The sequence below is a fragment of the Crinia signifera genome, chromosome 5 (assembly GCF_055691185.1).
Source record: "Crinia signifera chromosome 5, ASM5569118v1, whole genome shotgun sequence".
NCBI lineage: Eukaryota > Metazoa > Chordata > Amphibia > Anura > Myobatrachidae > Crinia > Crinia signifera.
Window position 1 is genome coordinate 185,349,754 of NC_139221.1, and position 22,814 is coordinate 185,372,567.

The window sequence follows — 22,814 nt, forward strand, 5'->3', positions numbered from 1 at the left end:
AGCGGCCAGCCCTGCACAGCGGGTGTCAGCCAGGATGCTGCAGCACGTCAGCGGCCAGGTGTTAGCAAGGCAGCCGACCAGCCGTAGCACACAAGATTCCAGCGGCCCGGAGCAGCCAGCCCCGCTCGGTGAGTGTCAGGGGTCTGGTGTCAGCCAGACAGCACACAAGCTCCTGACTGCCCGCAGCTGCCAGTCCTAGTTTCCCGACAGGCGCCAAAATTGGTCGAACATCTATTAACAGAGCAGGGCTCTTGCATAGCTCTGGTTAATTGCTACTGTTATGGAAGGGGTTGGATCTAGACTAAGAAGGGGAGGAGTCGGACTGGGAAGGGGAGGGTTAAAATAAGAGTAAACCGCCCCCCCCCTAGGAGAAAAGCCTAGATCCGCCCCTGCGCACACTGACAGAGGGGAGGGCTCGTCGGTGTGTCAGCACAGGCAGGAGGGGGGGTTTGCACACGGACGCACACTGGGAGGAGGTGGGGGGGTGAGGTGAGCGGGCCGGCTAACCATCGGCTGGCCTGACTAAGTATGGTGTACTCCCACCCACTCTCCCACCCTCCTGCACTCACCCAGCCACCCTCCCACCCCACTGCAGATACCCTCCCTCCCTCCCTGCTGCACACTACTGGCGGTGCATTGAATTGCAAATAGCGGTGGGGAGCCAGGAGTGGGCCACTGCACAGTTCTGTCCCCCTTGGCAACGAGCAAATTCAGTCCACCCTGGCATCGAGCATGAAGCCCCTTGGCATCGAGCATGAAGCCCCTGGCATTGAGCATGTAGGTAAGTGGCACTTATGTGTCAAATGTGTATGTTGTGTTATTTAGTATGTCATTTGCATAGCTGTGTGTTATATAGTATGTTATGGGCATTGCGGAGTGTTATATGGTATGTCATGGGCATTGCGGAGTGTTATATGGTATGTCATGGGCATTGCGGAGTGTTATATAGTATGTTATGGGCATTGCAGAGTTTTATATAGTATGTCATGGGCATTGCAGAGTTTTATATAGTATGTCATGGGCATCATCTGTGGGCTTATGTGTAATTGGAATTACAAAGTTCACTAAAAATGTGCAATGGGCATTACGGTGTGTGGCATAACATGTAATGACCATTATGGCATGTGGTATACTATATAATGGGTGTGCGGTGTGTTGGCATTATGTTGAAAATTTTGGCGCGCACTGTCCATTTTGTCCCTCGTTTACAAAAAATTTGTTGAGTCCTGGCATAATGTGTAATGGCCATTGAGGTATAAGGCATAGCATGTAATTGACATCACGATGTGTGGTATGGTATAACTTGTAATGGCCATTATGGCATGTGGTATACTATATAATGGGTGTGCGGTGTGTCGGCATTATGTTGAAAATTGTGGCGCTCGCCTTCGGCTCTGGGGCCGCCTTCAGGGGGTTGCTATGGGGATAACTGTCCCGGTATTGGCAAAGAGGGTAGGGCCCGGGCCGCTCTATCCCTGCAGCACCCCCCTTCACAAACAGCTAACGTCTGGCCGCCAGTCCCCTCAATAGTGGTGGGCCACTGATCAGCCGCAGCCCACCACACAGAGACAGCCTACTTCCATCCATCATTAGTGACAGCCACCCCGGCCTGCTTTTTGACAGTGATGAGGCCAGTGCAAGGTGCTCCCTGCTCCCCTCTGCCACCCCTCATACCAAATTAGTTAATTTGATGAGGCGAAGCAGGAAGGGACATTGACAAGATGTATTAACATCTTGTCTGCCGAAGCAGGGAAGCGCAAACTCTCCCCTCCTGCGATGTTCCCATTAAGGAGACAGCGCATCAGTGTGTCTCCTTCCCCCCAGCTGACTGGACTGGGCATGCATGGGATCTCGCTACTCACGCAAGATCTCCAGTGCAGCCCAGAGCCAGCAGCAGGGACACCACATGCCCATCCGCACACTTCATACATACACACACACACACACCTGCAGCCTAACCCTATCCATACACACACATAGCCTAACCTTATCCATTCATACACCCATAGCCTAACCCTGTACATACACACACACTCGCAGCCTAACCCTATCCATACATTTGTAATTTGATCTCTGCCCCAAGCAAGGGGCGTGGTCTCATTAAAATGGCCATGGCCTCACCAGAGAAGACTACCTTACACCCCAGTTTTTGGCCCTGAACCAACAGACCTTTGCCACCACAGGAAGAACATTTTTTCACCATATGAAGTCCCATACAGTAATGTCCCCTGCACCATATGCCCCACACTGCAATGCCCGTGATACATTATGCCCTACAGTATAGCTTCTACACACTGGGTGTCATGCTTATTGCCAGGGGTTTGTAATGCTTGTAGCCAGTGGTAATGTACATTGCCAAGGGTGTGTATTTTTAAAAAAATTTAAAAATACAATGTTTATTCTTACAGTGAAATTTTACATTTCTGAATTTAAAAAAATAAATTGAAAAAAAGCTATGAAATTCCATCGACAAAAAACCTTACGGTTTTACATGTCCCATTAAGGCTTCTTCCACATGATCTGGCATTTCAGAAACCTGTTGTAACTCTTCCACTCAAACGCCAAAAAGCAATGAAATTACGATCATTAAGGCTGACGCCTTAATGGACGTGTTCCTTGCGCAATACAGATATGATACGCCATCACAGCCTGTGGGTAAGTGCAGATTCAGCACTCTCACAGAGTGAGATTGCTGTCACTCACACAATGGTGGAGCTGCTAATTCACAGATTTGTGTGCTCATTGGAATACACACATGCAGTCTATGCAACTGAAGGTCTGAGCAGTTATGTGGCGCACTCATCCTAATAAGTACCCACAATCATCTAAAACTGTCTATACCTCTGAGTTACTATAGTGTTCATTCTAGCACCCGCCATCTTTGAAAACCCATGCAGTTCCTCTTCCCTGCCTAGGGTGTAGCTGTCTGCTGTAGTAATTCTACATTTCTTTAGTTAATAAAGAGGAGAAATACATTTTAGCTGTGAAACAGTAGACATCCACTGTGGGAACTAAATCCAGCCCGGGAAAAATCTTGAAGCAGCCGGGGTGGGTGGGTGGGGTTTATGTAACACCACATACCCGGCTTGGGGGGTGTGGTAATGCCACTTACCCGGCATCGGTAAGTCCGCCCACCACCACACTGCAGCCGCTCAGTCCCGGGGGATCTGGGACGCGGCTGCGAAGCATAGAAGGACGGCAGAAATATGTTCGACAGCGATACATAGACATGCATGCAGGAACGACTTTTTTAAGGTAGAATAATTATACACAGACATTTTAATTCGAACGACAAAGGTTTGAGTTAGACATGTCAATGTTCGAATTGTAATGTTAGACACAGTGTTTAACTAGGAATAATTTACGTAGACGTTACAAATAGCGCCAAACTTTTTGTAGACAATATATTACATCGACACACCATTATTAGACATCAATAAATGTTCGACAACTACTTCACAGACAGTGATTTAGTTAGACACTTAAAAATATAGACAGCTAATACATCGACATGTACTATCATAGACACTTTAAATTCTTCGACATGTATATTGTTCGACAACTCATAAATAGACAGCTAATACATCGACATTTGCTGTCACTGACACTTTCAATGATCGACAAATAATGATGATAGACATGGACTTAAATCGACAAATTTATTATACAGAGAAACACACAACGATAAATGAATGATAGACATACACTGGATCGACATGTCTTTTGCGACTCCTGCTCCCTGGCCGCTGCTTTACCCCTCGAGCCCCACCATGATCGGCCATTGCGCAGCCTGGCAGCCCCCTGCTTCACCTCCCCCTGCCCAGCGCTGCCCTGTATGTCCGCCGCCAATTCATCCTGCAGCCTGGCAGCCCCCTGCTTCACCTCCCCCTGCCCAGCGCTGCCCTGTATGTCCGCCGCCAATTCATCCTGCAGCCTGGCAGCCCCCTGCTTCACCTCCCCCTGCCCAGCGCTGCCCTGTATGTCCGCCGCCAATTCATCCTGCAGCCTGGCAGCCCCCTGCTTCACCTCCCCCTGCCCAGCGCTGCCCTGTATGTCCGCCGCCAATTCATCCTGCGGCGCCCGCAGCTTCCATTAGGGCGCCTTACAGGAAGCCACCACACCTACAGGCCAGCTCCTCCCGCTCCCTGCCCGCATCCTTTCCCTTCCACCACAACTAGCTAGGGGTTTGGAAACCACTTCCAGAACCCGTCCTCCTCATCCCCCAGCCCGGCGCTGATGGCTCCTCTCGCATGTCCCCACTCTGCCAGCACAGCCAGCAGCTCCGTCCTAGGCGCCTTCATTTCATGGAGCTACTGGCACTAGTCACCCCTTTAATCGAAAAACAGGACACCTATTTTAGGCGGCCTATTTCAGCGGAGCAGAGACTGGTGGCAACACTACGTTTCCTGGCTACTGGGAGGACCCTTGCGGATCTGAGGTACAGCACCGCTATATCCTCTCAAGCTCTGGGACTAATAATACCTGAGACCTGTGATGCCATCATCCAAGTTCTAAAGGAGCAATACATAAAGGTAAATATATGTTCAGCAGCGGTAGTCTCTCCGTAGTCACTCTGCCGGCTGACTAAAGTGCAGTCGCTTACCACCCGTATCTGGCCGTAGTCACTCAGCCGGCTGACTACAGTGTAGTCGCTTACCAGCCGTATCTGGCCGTAGTCATTCTGCCGGCTGACTAAAGTGTAGTCGCTTAGCGTATCTGTCCGCCGCCAATTCATCCTGCAGCCTGGCAGCCCCCTGCTTCACCTCCCCCTGCCCAGCGCTGCCCTGTATGTCCGCCGACAATTCATCCTGCAGCCTGGCAGCCCCCTGCTTCACCTCCCCCTGCCCAGCGCTGCCCTGTATGTCCGCCGACAATTCATCCTGCAGCCTGGCAGCCCCCTGCTTCACCTCCCCCTGCCCAGCGCTGCCCTGTATGTCCGCCGCCAATTCATCCTGCAGCCTGGCAGCCCCCTGCTTCACCTCCCCCTGCCCAGCGCTGCCCTGTATGTCCGCCGCCAATTCATCCAGCGGCGCCCGCAGCTTCCATTAGGCGCCTTATAAGCATCATCACGTAGCCTGCCGGCCCCCTGCTTCACCTCCCCCTGCCCAGCGCTGCCCTGTATGTCCGCCGCCAATTCATCCTGCAGCCTGGCAGCCCCCTGCTTCACCTCCCCCTGCCCAGCGCTGCCCTGTATGTCCGCCGACAATTCATCCTGCAGCCTGGCAGCCCCCTGCTTCACCTCCCCCTGCCCAGCGCTGCCCTGTATGTCCGCCGCCAATTCATCCTGCAGCCTGGCAGCCCCCTGCTTCACCTCCCCCTGCCCAGCGCTGCCCTGTATGTCCGCCGCCAATTCATCCTGCAGCCTGGCAGCCCCCTGCTTCACCTCCCCCTGCCCAGCGCTGCCCTGTATGTCCGCCGCCAATTCATCCTGCAGCCTGGCAGCCCCCTGCTTCACCTCCCCCTGCCCAGCGCTGCCCTGTATGTCCGCCGCCAATTCATCCTGCAGCCTGGCAGCCCCCTGCTTCACCTCCCCTTGCCCAGCGCTGCCCTGTATGTCCGCCGACAATTCATCCTGCAGCCTGGCAGCCCCCTGCTTCACCTCCCCCTGCCCAGCGCTGCCCTGTATGTCCGCCGCCAATTCATCCAGCGGCGCCCGCAGCTTCCATTAGGGCGCCTTACAGGAAGCCACCACACCTACAGGCCAGCTCCTCCCGCTCCCTGCCCGCATCCTTTCCCTTCCACCACAACTAGCTAGGGGTTTGGAAACCACTTCCAGAACCCGTCCTCCTCATCCCCCAGCCCGGCGCTGATGGCTCCTCTCGCATGTCCCCACTCTGCCAGCACAGCCAGCAGCTCCGTCCTAGGCGCCTTCATTTCATCCCGCTACGCCTACAGCTCGGTGCCGCACGCTCCCTGCCCGCATCCTTTCCCTTACACCACCACCAGCTAGGGGTTTGGAAACCACTTCCAGAACCCGTCCTTTTCATCCCCCAGGCCAGTGCACCATACTATCATTGCCTGCCTTGACTACTCCTGCATCACAAACAAATTCCATTAGGGCGCCTTGTATTTGAACACCCGATTATCCATCAGCTCAGACCGTTCCATGCCCAATGTCTCCGATACACAGCCATGTAGAGCCTTGTGTATGTTGCACCTAATATGCTGCATAGAAACCACAAAGGGAGCTTGTGAATTCCAACACTCACATGACTAAATCGCACACATACTGTATTAAACTGTATAAGTCAAGCCCAGCTGCCCGTTCTCCACTGGTCCCCTGTGATGCCCGCCACATATTATTTAAGCCTACTCCTCCCTCAATTTAAAATCTACCAATAGCGTACGTACACCTTGTACCGTATATTACAAACAAAATCTTATTTAATGCACGTGTAATGCCACATTTCAATATTCTACAATTCTATTTGTTAATCCATACATGTATTACGAACTCCTCCTCCATAGTCACACAAGTATATAAATAGGCATTTTAAAGTAACGGTCCCTGTCCTGGCAGTGATCAAGCATTGTGATTGTCAGCGCTCTTGAGGAATTACTAGAACAATGTCTGGCGTTTGTCGTTTGATTCCTGCAAAAAAAGGTATGCTCTTAAATATCGACGGATATCTCATGGCTAAAAATAAACAGCGGGGTGATGTGGTTTACTGGCACTGCACTGAGAAAGTTACTGGACCGTGCGGAAGCTATGCCAAAACCACCATCATTGACGGCCAACATCATTTGAATAGACATGGCGAGCACACTCACACGCCAAAAGCTGAGAAAACTGATGTCGCTTTAGCCAAGTTTAAAATTAAACAGCAGGCAAGAGAAACGAATGATGCCCCGTCGGTAATTATACAGAATGTAACGGGTGAAATGCCCGTTTCTAGCGTGGCATGCATGCCCAATAGTGAATCGCTACGCAAAATAGTGAAACGTGTCAGGAGAGAGGATGGTCCTCCAGAGCCGAGGAGTTTAGATGAAATCACTGTTCCACATAACTTGAAATTTATAGATCAGATAAAATTCCTTGGCAGAGATAGCAGTTTTGCTAATGAAAGAGTAATGCTGTTTGCCACAGAGTGCAACCTGCGCAAACTTCAGGAGGCCCCCTACTGGCTGATGGACGGAACATTCAAAACTTGTCCTAACATTTTCCGCCAAATATATACAATTCATGCTATGGTGGGAACTGATGGTAGTTCCCAAAGATTTGTGCCCTTGGTTTACGGTCTACTGAGTAGCAAGACAGAGATTTGTTACTCACGTTTTTTTGATGACTTGCAGGACTATGCCCATGAATATGGCATAGAATTTAGTCCACTGTATATATTGACAGACTTTGAGATGTCTGCCATCAAAGCTGCAAAGCAAGCATTTCCTGCAAGTACACATAAATGCTGCTTGTTCCACCTCGGACAGAATTTGTGGCGTAAGATCCAATCATCTGGCTTAGCGGTGCAATATGGGCAAGACAACGATTTTTCTTTGCAATTACGACAACTTCAAGCACTTTCATTTCTTCCTCCAGAAGATATTCCGTCAGCTTTTGAGCTATTGAAAACTGATATGCCTACAAATGCAGCGCCAGTTTTGGATTATTTCGAAGAGAATTACGTTTTAGGACGTATAAGACCACGAAGCCGCAGTCAAAGCCGTGCTCCACCCCTTTTCCCACCCTGCTTGTGGTCAGTCCACGAGAATATGGTCCATGGAATGCCATGCACACAAAATAAATTGGAAGGGTGGCATCGGCGTTGGAGCATTCTTCTGGGCCAAAACAAATTTGGGGTGTACAAGCTTATCAAATATCTGCACAAAGAACAACAGATTACAATGGCAAATTTAGAGAAAGTCAGATATAATGTCTTGCGTACTCCGCCAAAAAGAGAAATTGTGACCAGAGAAGATGCCTTACAGCGCTGTTTCGCACAACTAGGTGTGTTGGATGTAAAGGATTTCCTGCGTGCAATTGCGTTTCATATGAAGATGGATTAAATCACACCTTTTTGGATGGATTCATATTCAACCTGTTTGGTCCAAATGTTTATTTTTCAGCTTTTTTTGGAGAATGTTTTGATTTGCTCAATTTTCCAGTTTTCACGTTGGTTCCAATTGTTCACACTTTAAATCTAAAGATTTGATTAAGGATTTTGGTTTTCACTATCATACATTAAATTGGTAAGTTTACCCTTTTTTTCATTTAACAAAAATGAACAATTCAAGTATTTGTATAACACTTAAAATTGTCATATAATTAATTAATTCTGTTGTTGAGATATGAAGTTAGATGTGGCAAAATGACATCTATGATGAAACAGCAGAGAGGCATTCATAGACACGGCTCTATGCAGATGGGGACAGGTCTGGGGTGGATAGGTAGAGCTGAGTATCATCCGCATACAGATGATACAGAGATTCCAAAGGACCTAATTATTTTCCCAAAACATGAGGTATAGATTGAAGTAGAGGACCTAAAACTGAACCATGAGGTACTACAACTGAAAGAGGTAGTGAAGAGGAGATAGAATCAGATAAACGAACACTAAAGGAGCGGTTCGATAGGTAGGATGAGAACCAAGAGGGGGCTGTGTCTTTAATACCTAGGGATTGTACTGTTTTTATGATAAGTGAATGGTCAACTGTATCAAAAAGCAGCAGAAAGATCTAGAAGCATTAATATTGAATATTGGCCTTTACATTTAGCAGTGACCAGATCATTCACAACTTTATTCAGTGCTGTCTCTGTGGAGTGTTGGGCAGGAAATCATGACTGAAGAGGGTCCATTAAGTTGTTTGAGTTGAGAAAGATTGTGTGAGGCGAGGTTAGTCAAGTCTTTCAAGTAGTTTGGAGGTGCATGGAAGATGCGAAAAGGGATGTTAGTTTGAGACAGAGCTTTGATCAGAATTCTGTTTTTTCAGAATCAGGCTAATAACTACATGTTTCAACAATGAGTGAAAGACACCAGTAGAGAAGGAAAGGTTACACATTTTGGTTATGATGGTGATGAGAACAGGAGACAGATATTAACTTATTTTTGAAGGTAAGTTAAATAGTGGTTGGAGACCAAGGAAACAAGCAAAATAATTTTTTTTTTTTTCAATATTGTGTACTTGCAGTCAGTTTTGAAAATATATATTTTTTTAATACATAAATGTACAATTATTTTGATATGTAATCATTAACAGTTACACCATAATTTTTTTTTTTTAAATGTAGGTATGCCATACATTTTTAGGAGTGCGAGTATACCAATGGACGAATCTCTGAACATTTTTGTGATGACCCCTGCTGTGACGTTTCAACCATCCCACATGGTTTAAAATGTGTGATGTGAAGATGCTTAATGATTCGACAAAGGTCAAAGAATATTTGTAAGACCGTGATCTTTCCATTTGCATTCTCTGCACGCAAATTTGATACTTTTGCAAACAGGATAGCTTTTGTCATCAAATTTAGACATTTTAATACACTCATGTGCCCTTAATAACGTTGAGTCCCACAGACATAATTTAATTGTATTTAATTTAATGTATTTTTGATAAACGATCATGGCCATTTACATAACAGGCTGGAGGTAGTATTGTTGAATAAAATGTTGTAAAATGTGAAACTGAAACTCAAACTAAATATTACATGCCACTTCGCATAGAATATTCAGTTCATTGTGATTTGTTGTGTGACTGATCCTTCAGATATGATTTACTGTTTACAGTATAGGGTATTAAATACTATGGTTGAACGCTGACAGCGAGCAGAGCTTCCTTCTCAATGTCACCACAGACCCTGAGACTAATTAACACATCCCCCTCACAGTGAAATTTACCCTTGGTCGATTTTTTAAATGACTGTGAATAGGCCTACTCCGCTCCATAAATAAGTTATACTGCCAAGTGAATCTGCAAACCTTTATTCAACAATCGGATGCTATGTAATATAGCATTGACAAACAGCTGTTTTTTCTTCGTAGATCATTTTATTATGCTAACTTAAAAGTATTTTTTGAAGTACTATCTTTAAGTAATGTTACACAGCTGAATGCAATCTGTTTAAATAACTAAAGCTGGGTACACATATATACAATCGTCGGTCCGTTCTTCCGTTCTGGGTCGGACAGCCGTTCAATTGTATATGTGTGTACGCTGTGCCTACCGACCGATAAACGGCAAAAAACTGTCTTGATCTGCAGAAGGCAGATACATATCAGGGAAGGCAGGTACATACCAGGGAAGACCAGTACATATCAGGGAAGGCAGGTACATACCAGGGAAGACCAGTACATATCAGGGATGTGTACCTGCCTTCCCTGGTGTGTACCTGCCTTCCCTGATATGTACTGGTCTTCCCTGCTATGTACCTGCCTTCCCTGGTATGTACAAGTATGCCAAATGTATTTTCAACCCCTTGCCTAGCTCTTGACAGGCGGTAGTAGAAAATTCTAAAGAGGTTTTACAAAACAAATTAGTGATTTTGTTGTTACATTTTATTTTACAGCCTTCTCTATTTGCGGAAGAGGAGTCTCCACCGACACTGGATGTGCCCTCACATCTGCCTTCACCCCTCCTCTGCTCTACCCCTAGACCCACAACCACCACCACTCAGCAAGCCACGCAGCAACCTGAAGCTGCATCAAGGAGAGGCCGTAAAAGGCCAAGGCAGGCCACAGAGTCATTGGAGGTCATAAGCCGCCAGATTCTGGATTCTGCCAATCGAGTGATGGTAATAAACGACGATGAGCAGGACAATGTGGGGCGCAACATTGCAAATAAACTGCGCAAACTGGATCTGGAAACAAGGACTGAAACAGAGCGCCTGATCAACGACGCCCTGTACCGGGCCCAAGTTTTTAATAAAAGATTTTACTTTAAAAATATTATTTGGTGTTCGTGTCTAAAATCCAGCAGGGTGTCTAGGGACAGACATACGCGTGGTAAGCAAGTCAGCCGGCTGGGTGTCTGCAGCAGTGAGGAGGTGCCGGCCGTCACAGTGAGATCACCCTGCTCCACAATCACAGTGACAGCAGTGTGTGCAGAGGGGGTGCAGCAAGGGGGAAGCTTGCTCCTGTAACATGCAGAGTGGAGGAGGGCGGCAGCGGGAGCCCAAGCTTCTCCTGCCCTTGCAGTTCCGGCCTCTCCATCCTCTGGCTCACACAAGGGGCTGGGAAACATGCAGAGAAGGGAGGGGGCAGGCAGGGGGACATACAGTGAATGGTGTCAGGGTGGGGAACATACAGTGAAGAAGGGTCAGGCTGAGGGACATACAGTGAATGGAGGCAGTGATGGACATTCAGAGAAGGGGGGAGGGGCAGGCTGTGGGACATAGTGAATGGGAGTCATACAGTGAATGGGGGCAGATTGGGGGACATACAGTCAAGGAGGGTCAGGCTTCTATATCCATGCCTCTTTCCTGCCCATATGTGCCTCTGATACTTCCTCCTCCTCTGTGTCCCTGCTCTCCATGCCATATTTACCTCTGCCACCATCCAATTTTACACTTTGGGGTACTATGGTGGGTGGCATATAGTGTAAAAGGTCCACTATATAGGGCGGGGTACAGTGGCACTTATGTGTCAAATGTGTAATGTGCATTACGGTGTGTTATATAGTATGTAACTGGCATTATGGTAGTATGTAATGGCCATCATTTGCGACCTTATGTGTCATTGGCATTATGGAATGTTCAATGGCCATTACGGTGTGTGGTATAATGTTAGGCCATGCCAACTTTTTGCCACCCACGAGCCCCGAGTACAATAAATTGTGTGTGTGTGTGTGTGTGTGTGTGTGGGGGGGGGGGGAGGATATGCCCTGTGCACATGCACTGTGGCACCTAGCTACCCCACTGAGCAGTCTGGGGGGACATACAGAGAAAGATGGTCAGGTAGGGGAATATACAGTGGAGGAGGCAGAGTGGGGGACATACAGTGAATGGTGGCACAGTGGGTGATCAAAATAGTGTCAGGCTGAATGGTCGGCCCCCACAGATTTTTACCTCACCAAAACTGGCCCTTGTTGCAAACCCATCATAGGCAGCACCCACCCACCATCTCCCCACCTGCACCCATCAAACGCTGCACCCCCACACCCCACTACAATTATATGCCACAAGCGTCTGCAAAATGACTAGGCTGCAGACGCATCCTTCGGTTTGCCTGCCGCCCGTGGAACAGGTCATCCTGTGGAACTACAAGTGACAGGATGACCTGTCACCTTGCAGCGCTGTGCTAGTGCTGCAAACCCATCATGGGCAGCACCCACCCACCATCTCCCCACCTGCACCCATCAAACGCTGCACCCCCACACCCCACTACAACTATACGCCACAAGCGTCTGCAAAATGACTAGGCTGCAGACGCATCCTTCGGTTTGCCTGCCGCCCGTGGAACAGGTCATCCTGTGGAACTACAAGTGACAGGATGACCTGTCACCTTGTAGCGCTGTGCTAGTGCTGCAAACCCATCATGGGCAGCACCCACCCACCATCTCCCCACCTGCACCCATCAAACGCTGCACCCCCACACCCCACTACAACTATACGCCACAAGCGTCTGCAAAATGACTAGGCTGCAGACGCATCCTTCGGTTTGCCTGCCGCCCGTGGAACAGGTCATCCTGTGGAACTACAAGTGACAGGATGACCTGTCACCTTGTAGCGCTGTGCTAGTGCTGCAAACCCATCATGGGCAGCACCCACCCACCATCTCCCCACCTGCACCCATCAAACGCTGCACCCCCACACCCCACTACAACTATACGCCACAAGCGTCTGCAAAATGATGCCCGTGTAATTGGGACTGTGGAACTACAAGTGACAGGATGAAGTCCACCCCAAAAAATGTTATACTGGTTTCCCTACTACAAGTAGCACAATGACCTTGCACTGCGCTGCGCTATGCTGCTGCTGGCGATACCATCAGACACCTCGGTTTTGTGTCATACGTGTGCTATGTGTCAGCTGACAGGTGTATGTAACCTTTTTAATTAATCCTTTAATGGTATACATATTGTAAAGTCCTGGCACTGCTTCACAAACAACAAACAAACATCACGAGTTTCTTCCCGCCAAAATTCAGTCAGATACGCGCTACCAATGCATCTTTTAAAATAACAAATCACAGATTGTGGTGCAATTTAAAATGTCCAATTACACCATAGCAATGTTGAAGGTGAAGCTATAGGGGGAGACTATAAAAAGTCATGTCCCTCCCTTGCTTCGGCGCCGTTAACCGTAGATTGCTGCCTGGCTGCTAGTTTGGGTTGGCTTCTTGGTTGGTTGGCTTTTTGGCTGCTTGCTATTGGCAAAGAGCTTTGGATTACAATCACCGGAGGATCTTTTGGCTGACGCGGAGGAGTATACTGAGGACTCTGGGAAGGAGATTTTTCCACGCGGAGGAGGAGATTCATCTCACCAGAATCTGTGGAATTTCTTTTCTTTTATGTGAGTGTTCTACTCCCTGTCTCTCTATATTCCTCTCCACCCATACACACTGTGCTGTATTTACTTCCCCTCTGCCCCACTTCACCTTTTATATACATCTAAACTGTCTCTGGGACCCACCTCCGTACCCCCACCCCTCCACTTGGCTTGCTCCAAACAGCTCCCTATTCTCCGTGACCCGCCGTATATGCGCATCACCCCCTACTTTATCAAACTATTCCATGCATTACAGGGTTTTCTGTGCTAAAATGGAGAGTGATAAACAGCCAGCCAATCAGCTCCTGCCTGACATTTTTCAAACACAGTCTGTGACATGGCAGGTAGGAGCTGATTGTTTATCACTCTCCACTTTATCACTTTTGAAGGTAGTCAGTTTGCTGTATTTGTCCCTAGTCACCCTGCCGGCTGCTATAGAGATGCGGTAAGCGACTGGACTACCCAGTCAGTTTGCGGTATCTGTCCCTAGTCACCCTGCCGGCTGCTATAGAGATGCGGTAAGCGACTGGACTACCCAGTCAGTTTGCGGTATTTGTCCCTAGTCACCCTGCCGGCTGCTATAGAGATGCGGTAAGCGACTGGACTACCCAGTCAGTTTGCGGTATTTGTCCCTAGTCACCCTGCCGGCTGCTATAGAGATGCGGTAAGCGACTGGACTACCCAGTCAGTTTGCTGTATCTGTCCCTAGTCATATGTGGCACTCAATATGTATATGAATATAGTGGATTGCTGAAGCTGTTGCAGGGCATGCTGAGACCTGTAGTTCCACAACAGCTGTAGGGCCATGAGTTTGACACAGCTTGTCAATTATGCTGGCTGTGTCAGATTGTGTTGGCATATTTGATATCTGGCACTGTGTTGGCTTATTTGTTCTCTTTCACTGTGGGGGCATATGTGGCACTCAATATGTCGGGAACTATACGTACCAGCATGCCCTGCCTCAGATTTGCTATAGTGGATTGCTGAAGCTGTTGCAGGGCATGCTGAGACCTGTAGTTCCACAACAGCTGTGGCACTCAATATGTCGGGAACTATACGTGCCAGCATGCCCTGCCTCAGATTTGCTATAGTGGATTGCTGAAGCTGTTGCAGGGCATGCTGAGACCTGTAGTTCCACAACAGCTGTAGGGCCATGAGTTTGACACAGCTTGTCAATTATGCTGGCTGTGTCAGATTGTGTTGGCATATTTGATATCTGGCACTGTGTTGGCTTATTTGTTCTCTTTCACTGTGGGGGCATATGTGGCACTCAATATGTCGGGAACTATACGTACCAGCATGCCCTGCCTCAGATTTGCTATAGTGGATTGCTGAAGCTGTTGCAGGGCATGCTGAGACCTGTAGTTCCACAACAGCTGTGGCACTCAATATGTCGGGAACTATACGTGCCAGCATGCCCTGCCTCAGATTTGCTATAGTGGATTGCTGAAGCTGTTGCAGGGCATGCTGAGACCTGTAGTTCCACAACAGCTGTAGGGCCATGAGTTTGACACAGCTTGTCAATTATGCTGGCTGTGTCAGATTGTGTTGGCATATTTGATATCTGGCACTGTGTTGGCTTATTTGTTCTCTTTCACTGTGGGGGCATATGTGGCACTCAATATGTCGGGAACTATACGTACCAGCATGCCCTGCCTCAGATTTGCTATAGTGGATTGCTGAAGCTGTTGCAGGGCATGCTGAGACCTGTAGTTCCACAACAGCTGTGGCACTCAATATGTCGGGAACTATACGTGCCAGCATGCCCTGCCTCAGATTTGCTATAGTGGATTGCTGAAGCTGTTGCAGGGCATGCTGAGACCTGTAGTTCCACAACAGCTGTAGGGCCATGAGTTTGACACAGCTTGTCAATTATGCTGGCTGTGTCAGATTGTGTTGGCATATTTGATATCTGGCACTGTGTTGGCTTATTTGTTCTCTTTCACTGTGGGGGCATATGTGGCACTCAATATGTCGGGAACTATACGTACCAGCATGCCCTGCCTCAGATTTGCTATAGTGGATTGCTGAAGCTGTTGCAGGGCATGCTGAGACCTGTAGTTCCACAACAGCTGTGGCACTCAATATGTCGGGAACTATACGTGCCAGCATGCCCTGCCTCAGATTTGCTATAGTGGATTGCTGAAGCTGTTGCAGGGCATGCTGAGACCTGTAGTTCCACAACAGCTGTAGGGCCATGAGTTTGACACAGCTTGTCAATTATGCTGGCTGTGTCAGATTGTGTTGGCATATTTGATATCTGGCACTGTGTTGGCTTATTTGTTCTCTTTCACTGTGGGGGCATATGTGGCACTCAATATGTCGGGAACTATACGTACCAGCATGCCCTGCCTCAGATTTGCTATAGTGGATTGCTGAAGCTGTTGCAGGGCATGCTGAGACCTGTAGTTCCACAACAGCTGTGGCACTCAATATGTCGGGAACTATACGTGCCAGCATGCCCTGCCTCAGATTTGCTATAGTGGATTGCTGAAGCTGTTGCAGGGCATGCTGAGACCTGTAGTTCCACAACAGCTGTAGGGCCATGAGTTTGACACAGCTTGTCAATTATGCTGGCTGTGACATTCTCTGTGTCAGATTGTGTTGGCATATTTGATATCTGGCACTGTGTTGGCTTATTTGTTACACATTTTTTTATTTTATTGTATTTAACAATTTGCATTTCTATATGCAGTTATCATTTTTAGAAATGTCCCAGGAGGAAAGGAGGCTTCAGATCACCTTGGAGGAAGAGGAGCCATTTCAAACGACTGAAGATTTGGTTTTACCAATGGCTCAAGAAGAAAGAGGTATGCTTTCTCTCTCTTCACAGGAAGAACAGCAGCAACAGGTTGGAGAACAAACATCACAGACTGAACAAGAACCACAGGAAGAACAGCAGCAACAGGAACAAACATCACAGACTGAACATGAAGCAGACTCAGGAGATGTCACCCAGAGAGGACCGAACTTCACTGACGAGGAAATGGACACCCTCATCACTCAGGTAATACATAACAATGTACAGCTTTTTGGTCGACAGACAAAGATGCCAAAATCCAGATTCAAGAGCACGACGTGGGAAGAAATTGCACAAGCAGTCAGCTTGCAGGGGAATTGCCAGCGAATAAAAGACAGCTGCAAGAAGAGGTTACGTGACTGCAGAAGAGTCGTCCGTGAGAAGCTGCAGTCTGGGGAAACTCTGCAGAAGAATTGGGAGAAGAAGATCGCAGAGTACTTCTCGCTCGTCCCAGAAGAAAGGCCTGGAACAAGTGCACAAGGTACAGTAAATTAAACCATAAAAGTGTGGCTATAACTAAAAGCTTTTAATAAATTTAACAACAATGAGAAATCCATTAACTGTAACATCCATTTTGGTCAAGGTGCAACGAAGGATTCCGCCGGGAAAGAAAAGACACCGAAGAAAAGCACGCCGCGGAAGAAGGCCAAAACATCACACACAGGTTAGTACTTTCCTTGATACTTTACATTGAACTAACAATTTAATTTGGCAACTGATTGATGAGGGTTTACCTTGTTTTGTCATAAGCATCACCACAGGATCCAACAGAAGAGTCAATGGCACCGAAGAAAAGCACGCCGCGGAAGAAGGCCAAAACATCACACACAGGTTAGTACTTTCCTTGATACTTTACATTGAACTAACAATTTAATTTGGCAACTGATTGATGAGGGTTTACCTTGTTTTGTCATAAGCATCACCACAGGATCCAACAGAAGAGTCAATGGCACCGAAGAAAAGCACGCCGCGGAAGAAGGCCAAAACATCACACACAGGTTAGTACTTTCCTTGATACTTTACATTGAACTAACAATTTAATTTGGCAACTGATTGATGAGGGTTTACCTTGTTTTGTCATAAGCATCACCACAGGATCCAACAGAAGAGTCAATGGCACCAAAGGAAACCACGACGCTGAGGAAGTCACAAACATCACACACAGGTTAGTACTTTCCTTGATACTTTACATTGAACCAACAATTTAATTTGGCAACTGATTGATGAGGGTTTACCTTGTTTTGTCATAAGCATCACCACAGGATCCAACAGAAGAGTCAATGGCACCAAAGGAAACCACGACGCTGAGGAAGTCACAAACATCACACACAGGTTAGTACTTTCCTTGATACTTTACATTGAACCAACAATTTAATTTGGCAACTGATTGATGAGGGTTTACCTTGTTTTGTCATAAGCATCACCACAGGATCCAACAGAAGAGTCAATGGCACCAAAGGAAACCACGACGCTGAGGAAGTCACAAACATCACACACAGGTTAGTACTTTCCTTGATACTTTACATTGAACTAACAATTTAATTTGGCAACTGATTGATGAGGGTTTACCTTGTTTTGTCATAAGCATCACCACAGGATCCAACAGAAGAGTCAATGGCACCAAAGGAAACCACGACGCTGAGGAAGTCACAAACATCACACACAGGTTAGTACTTTCCTTGATACTTTACATTGAACTAACAATTTAATTTGGCAACTGATTGATGAGGGTTTACCTTGTTTTGTCATAAGCATCACCACAGGATCCAACAGAAGAGTCAATGGCACCAAAGGAAACCACGACGCTGAGGAAGTCACAACCATCACGCACAGGTTAGGAATGTCATTACTGTTACATTTTGGAATTTCAAAACAAATCAGTAAATAACATTAGGTAATGGTTGAATATTGCAGCTTCTGTGGAAAAGGTCAGGAGAAGGGTTTCATTTGGAGGATTTGACAAAGAAACCAGAGGACCAACAGTTGGCATGGCTGGTAAGGCATAGTGGCCCAAAAATTAGACTTTTTCTGTATACATTATATTAGAAACTTTTTTAAATTGTTATTTCGGTTAGAAATACAATGGGTAGGGGGGGCGTGGCCTAGCTGTGAAGGAGACAAGTCGCACTATCCCGGAGCTCCGGTTTTCCCCCTTCTATATTAAAATTCTACATCTCTAACGGAGCCCCTGCTGCCCTATCCTACATCTACCTACCCCAGAGAGGCCCTCCGGACTGGGGACGCTATCGCCGCGGAGCCGGGGGTGGGAGAAATCCCTCCCTGCAGGTTGCGGCCTAGGCCTGGGGTGAAGCCGCGGCCTAAATTACACAATACATCCGGCGGCCGAGCTCCATGACCCGATCGCGGCACGCTACGGACCCTGGAAGCGGCCGGATTGCCTGGAGCTGAGCTGGGAGGTAAGAGGCACTTCCCCCTACCTTGCCTGGGCATCTCTACCCGGTCCCTGGGAGCTGCAGGCCCCTGAGAGACCACGATCTCCCTGTGCCTCACTCCTTCCACTGGTGCGGCGGCCATCTTGGTTGGGGCTTGATAAATACTAAGTGTGTGTGCTGCTGATGCCCCATTGCCCTTCCCTGCCTGTGCCCTGCTTGCCACACCTAGACCTCACAGAGGCTCATCTTGGCATCCACCTGTCTGCCGGGCGATACTGGGAGGCAGACAGGGAGTCACTGCAGCAGACAGAGAGACACTGCAGCCCTGCAGCTCCCCAGAGACCATCTGCAGCTCACTGTGTCTACCCCATCTCCCTGGCAAAGCATCAAAATCCACACACACAGGGGTGAGTGACTGACCTACCTCACATACCCTGCAGCTTAATTGTCTTCCTGAGCCCATACCACACCCAATTGCTGGCCCGCTCCACATATTCACTGCTCCGTGTGCTGCAGCAGTATAGGAGGCACAGAGATTGTCCCATATAATACTCTACCGCCGCAAAGCTAGGAGATATGGCTGGTCCTTCTCCGATGTTTCTTTTGGAGTCCTTGTAGCCTCCACGGACTGGGAAGTTTACATACTGCCTCCTACGCCACAACACTTGATGTAATGTCCCTTTAATACCATTTTAATGGGTCTCACAGATCAGATTCTCCCGCCACTCTGAAAGGATTGATCAATTAAACTCACCTGCAGTAACAAGCACTTATTAACCATTATACCTGAGTCTCTCGGCCTCTGTACTACGGTTTCCTCCTCTGCACATTTTGGTTTGCTCAGTCCGCCATGCCAGCGAAGAAAGGAGGTAAAACCCCACGTGCACCTGCTCCTGTACAATTTCCTAAAGCCGCTAATACGAGACGGAAAACCTCCAACCCGTCGTCAGCGACCCCACTAACTCTCGTCACCCCTACTAAACCCTCCACTTCGATTACACCCGCAGATTTGGGAATGGATCTTGATCCTCAAGCTCCCCTTACTACTCAATCTATGTTCAAAATGTTCACTGCATTTCGCTCAGACATTCTATCTGGTCTTGAGTCTTCAATCCAAACACTCAGAACCGATATTGTGGGAATTGCCGATCGGACCGAACATTTGGAAGATAAAATGGAGGAATTAGTGTCCTCTCATAACGACCTCCTTACTTCTCATTCTGAGCTACAAACAGAAGTATCCTCACTGCGTGAAAAAGTAGCGGACCTTGAGGACAGGTCGAGGAGGAACAACCTCAAGATTAGAGGAATTCCTGATTCAGTGGCACCATCAGAGTTAAAGGACTATGTCACCAAACTATTTCAAAAATTGCTCCCGTCTGCTTCACTCCAAGACCTCATCATAGACCGTGTCCATCGCCTTCCTAAACCAAGAGGCGGTTACGCATCCAATTATTTAAGAGATACACTGCTGAGAGTTCATTTCTTTCATATTAAAGAAGCCATCCTCAAAGCCGCAAGATTGGAAGTGGGATCAGACAACTTGGGAGGTCTCCAAATCTATTCTGACCTATTACAGTTTACTTTGGCTAGAAGACGAGCTTTCCAACCGATCACATCTGCCCTGCGGGATAATGATATCCCATACAGATGGGGATTCCCTGTCAAAATTATCATCCAATATGACTCTTCCTCATATGTTATATCCTCATTTGAAGCTGGAGTTAAGCTTTTAACGGACTGGGACATTGCGGTTTCACAGCCCAAAGTTAGTGCTTCAGCCCAGGTTCCTGTGGAATGAAGAGGAACATTCTTCTTCTGCTCTCATACACTGCTACAATAGTTACAAAACAGCAGGTTTTGTTAACTCTAGTTCTAAAAGTCTTGTTTAGAAATGTGTTATACCCTTAAGATACCAGTTTGATATGACATATTGTTCAGCCGAGATATTGTGATTGTGCTCCCTTGCCAACTCTATACTATTTTATGCTGTAAGGTTTTATTTTTCTAGGTAGCATTATCTAATTTGGGGGTGCTGAAGAACACCCCAGTTTATAACCATACACCAGCAGCTGCCTTTGTGCAGAATTGAGTTAATACCCAATCTTTCCTGTGTATAGCATTATGTATTTAGTTGGCAGGTACAACACCAAATTGTCCCCCACCTTAGGTCAGTAGATGCGGTTAACATAGTGGCTTTATAATATCTTTCCTTGAAGTTACTATTGACTAAGTGAGACCCATTCAGGCCATTCCCCCAATGGTTTTGGATTTGTTGCCGGTTTTTTTAGGCGACAAACACTGTGGCCCTGATTATAGGGCTATTTCTGTTCTTTATTTGTATACTCTCTGTGTTTTCATTCTCCCTTTCTATATTTTTCTTGTCTCCCTTATGTCTCTCCCTTTCCCCATGGAGTCCAACAGTCTGTCTAGATTTTTGATATGTTATCTATGGCATTTCTTCAACCGCCTCGATGATTAAGTTTTATTCGTTAAACGTAAATGGCTTAAATTCTCAGAATAAAAGACGCCAGGCCCTGGAGACTTTCCACAGAGATAGAGCTAGAGTTGTGGGTCTCCAGGAGACGCACTTTTCCGCTGAAGCTCCCCCTACATTCTCAAACTCCCGTTTCCCTACTGCCTACTTTGCCAATGGGCCCTCCAAAAAACATGGAGTGGCGATTCTGTTTCATAACACCGTTAACTTTGACTTGACTACCCAGATCGCGGATAAGGATGGGCGATATCTAATCTTAGTGGGGAAGTTGGAAGATAAAGCTGTTACGATTGTTTCAATATATGCCCCAAACACTAATCAGCTTACCTTCCTACGTAGAGTATTTGAAATTATTCAGAAGATTCAAAAAGGTCATGTGATTATTATGGGTGACTTCAATACTGTCCCAGATGAACATTTAGATAAGTCCGCTCCGCTTAAACGATCCTCCGGAGTGTTACGCTCCAAGACTAGCTTAAATCGCTTGTTAACAGAATTTGATCTTTACGATGTCTGGCGCACGCGATCTCCGACAGACAGAGACTATACTTTCTTTTCTCATGTACACACCTCATACTCCCGTATAGATTTAATTTTGTTGGATAAGTGGTCTCTTCAATATACATCCGCCTCTACCATTGTCCCAGTGGTTTGGTCTGACCATGCAGCGGTTACTTGGTCCTGGAAATGTAATTCTTCTAAGGTCCCTCCCCGTCCTTGGAGATTCCCTGAATACATTCTAACCTCCCCCGAAGCGACCACTGCTCTGTCTGACGCTTTGGCTACTTATATAGCTACGAATTCCCCTTGTGATACATCAATCCCAAATTATTGGTGTGCTTTGAAGGCAGTGCTGCGAGGAGTGGTCATCCAGACAGGGGCTAGACTAAAGAGACAATATTTACGCCAACAGGAAGATCTAGAAACACGCTTACATCAAGTAGAGTCCTTACTTAGAGCAAAACCCTCACGTCTCCTGAAAAGGGAACTGGTTTCAATTCGGAACCAGCTCCAAAAATTATTCCTAAACCGTATGCAACACGCCTATAAGAAATTGCAACAGAAGTTCTATACACTAGGTAACAAATCTGGCAAATTTTTAGCTCACAAATTACGATTACGCCAAGCTCAGAATAGAATTAAATATATTCAATCATCAGATGGAAAAAAGCTTCTAGATCCATCTAGTATAGCAGAGGCCTTTGCAAAATATTACAAATCATTATATAATTTAAACTCCGACATCGACACTGTGCAACCCACTCCTTCCTTAATATCTAGGTTTCTACAAGACCTACATATCCCTCAATTGTCATCAGATGATTTATCTTCCCTTAATAGAGACTGGTCAGAGGAGGAGATAGCAACAGTAGTTAAGGCATTGCCTGTTGGGAAGGCTCCAGGTCCTGATGGATTTACTAACTCTTTCTACAAAAAATATGCTCCTAATCTTATCCCGCTCCTCACTCCTCTTTATAAATATGCCACTGCTAGAGGGTCGCTCCCAAAAGAAATGCTTCAAGCGCGTATTATTACTATTCACAAGCAGGGGAAAGACCCTTCCTTATGTCAGAATTATAGACCAATAGCTTTGCTCAACACCGATTTGAAAATTTTCTCCAAACTAATAGCTAATAGACTATCTCCCTTTCTTCCCCAACTTGTACATCCGGACCAGGTGGGCTTTGTAAGAGGCAGACAATC

The 22,814-nt window shown here is 47.1% G+C and overlaps 1 protein-coding gene across 1 annotated transcript; it reads left to right on the top strand.

Moving 5' to 3' along the window:
- The first annotated feature begins 10,541 nt into the window (after positions 1-10,541).
- LOC146080724 (uncharacterized) lies at positions 10,542-18,294 on the top strand. The gene is made up of 9 exons (XM_083188302.1): positions 10,542-10,726; positions 16,116-16,701; positions 16,804-16,884; positions 17,305-17,385; positions 17,472-17,552; positions 17,639-17,719; positions 17,806-17,886; positions 17,973-18,053; positions 18,135-18,294. The coding sequence occupies exons 1-9, from the start codon at positions 10,724-10,726 to the stop codon at positions 18,224-18,226; spliced, it is 1,167 nt and encodes a 388-aa protein (XP_083044428.1). The 5' UTR covers positions 10,542-10,723; the 3' UTR covers positions 18,227-18,294.
- The last annotated feature ends 4,520 nt before the right edge of the window (positions 18,295-22,814 follow it).

Bases quoted from the DNA above. Each gene is read 5' to 3' on its own strand.
- LOC146080724 (XM_083188302.1), top strand. The intron at 16,702-16,803 runs GTACAGTAAATT...ATTTTGGTCAAG, and splicing joins GCCTGGAACAAGTGCACAAG to GTGCAACGAAGGATTCCGCC. The intron at 16,885-17,304 runs GTTAGTACTTTC...TTTTGTCATAAG, and splicing joins GGCCAAAACATCACACACAG to CATCACCACAGGATCCAACA.